Here is a 3,836-nt window from a genome sequence, read left to right on the forward strand (position 1 = left end):
CCCCCCGCACAGGGCTCTGGATCTGAAAAATATAGGAGGGAGGATGATGGTGTGGAGGAAATTAGAAGGTCATACTTGGGGGTCTCCCAGGTCTTGGAGCCACCCTGCATTGGCTCCTCAGCGAGCCTCAGCTGAGCCCTCGGTCTTTTCACCTGCAAAATGGGGCAATGCCCCATCACAGGGAAAAGGGAAATGGATGGAAAAGCACGCATCCCTTTCCCCCATGTAAGGCTGAGTGACAGCAGTGGTGACCGCAAGAGTCCCACACGAGGACCCCCATCAGACCTGGTGCCCAGCGGACGGCTCCCCAGAACCCCAGACCCAGCTGTTCAGCCGTCCTCCAACATCCCCACCAGGCCGACCAGGAGGCGCCCCATTCCACCTCCCCAAAGTGAACTCCTGGTTTTTATACCTGCCCCCACCTCACAGTCACCCTTCTTGGGCAATGTCTCCATGGTCCTCCCAGCAGCTCCGCACACACCTAGTTCACCTTCCCTTTCCTTCCCTCACTCACCAAATTTATTCAATCAGCCAGACCTGTCAGGTCCACTTGCTAAATATGTCCGTTCACTTGGCCACTTCCACTGCTACCACCTTAATGCAAATTGCCTTCAAGTCTCCCCCTCTGCGCTGCTGCGGCCCCCTCCCTGATCTCCCTGCTCCACTCCCTGTGCCCCCAGCCCTGCCTTTCATGCCCCATACAATAACCAAGGGGCCTTTTAAAGATATAAATCAGATTATGGCTTCTCCTCCCTGACACTCAGCCTCCCTCACTTCAGCCCTGCAGATAAGGACCTGCCCACTCTGCCTCGTCTCAGACCACACTCGTCTTTGCCCAGCACGTTCCAGCCTCCTCCCTGCCTCACAGGCTTCACGCTTCTTCTACTTGGACTGCCCTTTCTCGGCATCTTTCATGGCTGCTCTTCTGGTCCCTCAGGTTTCAGCCAAAGTGTCACCTCCTCACATCTGTCATTCCCCTCCTGTCGCAATAGGCCCTTTTCCAGTTACTGTCACATCACCTCATTTAGTTCTTCCATGACACTTCCTTTTCATTGTCTGCCTCCCTCATTAGACTATCAACTACCAGAGGGCAGGGGTCCCCATGTCCTTGTCCTTGTGCCCAGTACAATGTCACAAGTGAGGACCCAGGAGATGTCTGGTTCATGAATAGCATTTATTAAGGGTCTCCTCAGGGTCATGCATTTTCTGTCTATTACCCCTTTGATTCCTCACCTGCCTAGGAGGGGTTTTCATCCCCATTTCACAGATGGGGAAACTGAGGCCCAGAGGGGTCAGTGACTTGCTCAGGATCACCAGCTAGAAACTGGCAGAGCGAGGGTTCAAACCCCAGTCTGTCCCAATCAGAGGCGAGAGTAGGGGCCACCTGGTCCCCCATCATTATCCCTTCTCACTTCTATCTGACCCATGCCTGGGAGGAGCCTCCAAATCCCAGAGGCCTTGACTCCTGGGCAAGGGAAGGAGACAATGACTGGGTCATCAGGCTGGCCCCACCGTCCACAGTGAAGCCACAGTCTGGCCCCTCTGTGGTGAGCAGAGGAGGCTGGTGGCCATTCGGACATTGTCAGTGGGCTAACCTTGGCATCTATCTCCATCCCTGCCATGTGGGGTCCTGGACAGGCCCTGGCAGGGCAGTGGGTCTTGGAAGGGGCTCTTCGGGGCCTGTCCACTGGGGCCCTGGAGAGCCAGGGACAGGCTTGGTGCCCTCTGGTATCCCAGCCCTGGCCATAGGTCCCCGGCCTTAGGGATAAACCACAGTAAGGACCTAAGGGGTCAAGATGCCAGCAGCCCAAACATCCTTCATGCTGATACCTGGTCATACCCTCTCGAGGGGGGCTGGATGAGCAGCTCAGGCTCGGACCCCTTGCACCTCCTTGGAATCTTGCAGACTGGGGTCCCTACAAGGACATGGTCTACACAGCCACTTGGGGATCTGCCCTCAAGGGACTGGAAGACCCTGAAAATAGACTGGCAAGATCAGGCTGCCCCAAAGCACCCCCTGCAAGCTTGGCAAGGGCCGGAGGCAGCTGGGGAAAGCCTGAGGGGGGCCTGGAGTCATCCTGGCCTAGCCAGGACCCCAGCTCTGCTACCCTGCTGTGTGACTCCCGCAAGTGACAGAAACTCTCTGAGCCTCCACTTCCCGTCGCTGCTGGGATTCAATGATGGGATTCCTGAAAGCAGTGGACATGAGCAAGTAGGGGAAGGGCTGGGAACACCCGTCCTGACCGTGCCTGTGGCTGTGGGCGGGGGCAGCTGGAGGGGACCCCGCACAGAGCTGCTGAGGGTATGGAGCTCAGCCAGGCTTCTCCCCCAGCCACTTCCTAGGTTCCCTGGGCCTCTTCGTCCTTCACCACAGTCCTCTTGGTCACGGTCATTCTCTCACCTGTCTCCCAATTCCTCTCTCCAGGGCCTGTAGCTGGGGGCTTGAGAGGACAGGAGGGTAACCCTGGGGGGCCTAGACTTTCGGCATACCTGGCCCACCCCACCTGACTCAGGAGCAGATCAGACCTGGGGCCCCCCCCACCCCCTCTGTAGCCCCTGCCCCAGCCCAGGCCCTGCCTGCCAGCCTGGTCCGTACCACATCCACTCTTGCTCTGCCCTATGCTATGTGTGGCATGTCCCTGGTCAGAGCTGCTGTCCACCCTTCCCCATGGCCTGTGCGCCAGCTGGCCCTCTTCCTCCATGCTGCATTCTCCTACTGTGGAAACACACAGTGGGGACACCAGGGAGCAAACCAGTCAGGGGACACCAGTTCTTTAATGTCTAGAATGTACGCTTTAGGGAGCTGGACTGTGGCCCCTGGTCCCGACTGTGGTCAGATGGGAGGCTAGCACCCTCCCAGAACTTGAGGAATATTTGTCAAGTGACTAAAGGGATGAATGAACGTGTGGGGCTCCCCAGGTCCCAGTGCCCACAGGGCCAAGGCCTGGATCCACACCTCTTATAGTGTGGGGCCACTTCTTAGCACCTCTGCCCCAGAGCCGAGCTCCGGGGCAGCAGAGCCCTTGGTCTGGATGAGGTCCAGGATGGGGGCTGTAGGGAGCTCTGTGAGGGAGGACATTCCCAAACCCGCCCTTTCTGCCTCCACCAGGCATCCTGGGCCCTTCTCCCTCCACAGTGTGATTTCTGCCAGGTCCCTGGGTTCCTTCAGCACGAAGCGCTTCCACCTGGCATTTTATTTGTCTTTTGCTTCCAGTAACAATCTACAAGGGAGGCCCTGTACCCGCATCTCAGCAGTCAAGGAAGCCAGAGCCTGACAGGCTGCCTTTTAGCCCAAGGTTATACAGCTGGAAAGGCATAGCAAGCTAGGGCTGGGGCCACCCAGTCATGGTTTGGGGTGCCCCCTCCCACATAGGCGATTTCTGGGGAGGAGGGATAACAAGCTGAGGTGAACATTCTGTGACGCTGGCCCCTCTGGGTCTCAGCACATCTATGCAACAGGCATGATGCTAACTCCTGCCTGGCATTGAGGAAATAAGCAGCAAAGGATGCTGCTGTTAGTAAAACAAGAGTCCCATGACTACCTGCCCCTGGGTCCCACCTGGGCCCAGGTGGGGTGGGGCCAGATGGGCTAATTCCTTTCTGCAGGCAACAAGCCTGGCTCTTCCTTTCCCAGGGAGCCAATGTCCCCTCCCCCAACAGAAATGGGAGAGGCCTTACCTGGGATCCAGGTGCACCTGGGGGTCCTGGGGGACCATGTGGTCCGGGGGGACCTGTCAGCAGAGTGACAGATGGTCACCTGGGGCCAGTGAAGCCCCTCACCCCCCATCAGCTCTGGAAAGGGGCACTCCCACCCTCCCACCCCAGCCCCTGCCCTG

General features: G+C 58.1%; 1 protein-coding gene across 1 annotated transcript in view; it reads right to left on the bottom strand.

The window, feature by feature from the left end:
* COL26A1 (collagen type XXVI alpha 1 chain) overlaps window positions 1-3,836 on the bottom strand; it is a 206,514-nt gene that overhangs the window by 5,636 nt on the left and 197,042 nt on the right. The window contains exon 9 of the mRNA XM_019646827.1: window positions 3,679-3,731. Coding sequence (XP_019502372.1) covers window positions 3,679-3,731 — 53 coding nt within the window. The remainder of the gene's footprint in view (window positions 1-3,678; window positions 3,732-3,836) is intronic.

Source organism: Hipposideros armiger, unplaced genomic scaffold (assembly GCF_001890085.2).
Source record: "Hipposideros armiger isolate ML-2016 unplaced genomic scaffold, ASM189008v1 scaffold_107, whole genome shotgun sequence".
In the NCBI taxonomy this organism is placed as follows: Eukaryota; Metazoa; Chordata; class Mammalia; order Chiroptera; family Hipposideridae; genus Hipposideros; species Hipposideros armiger.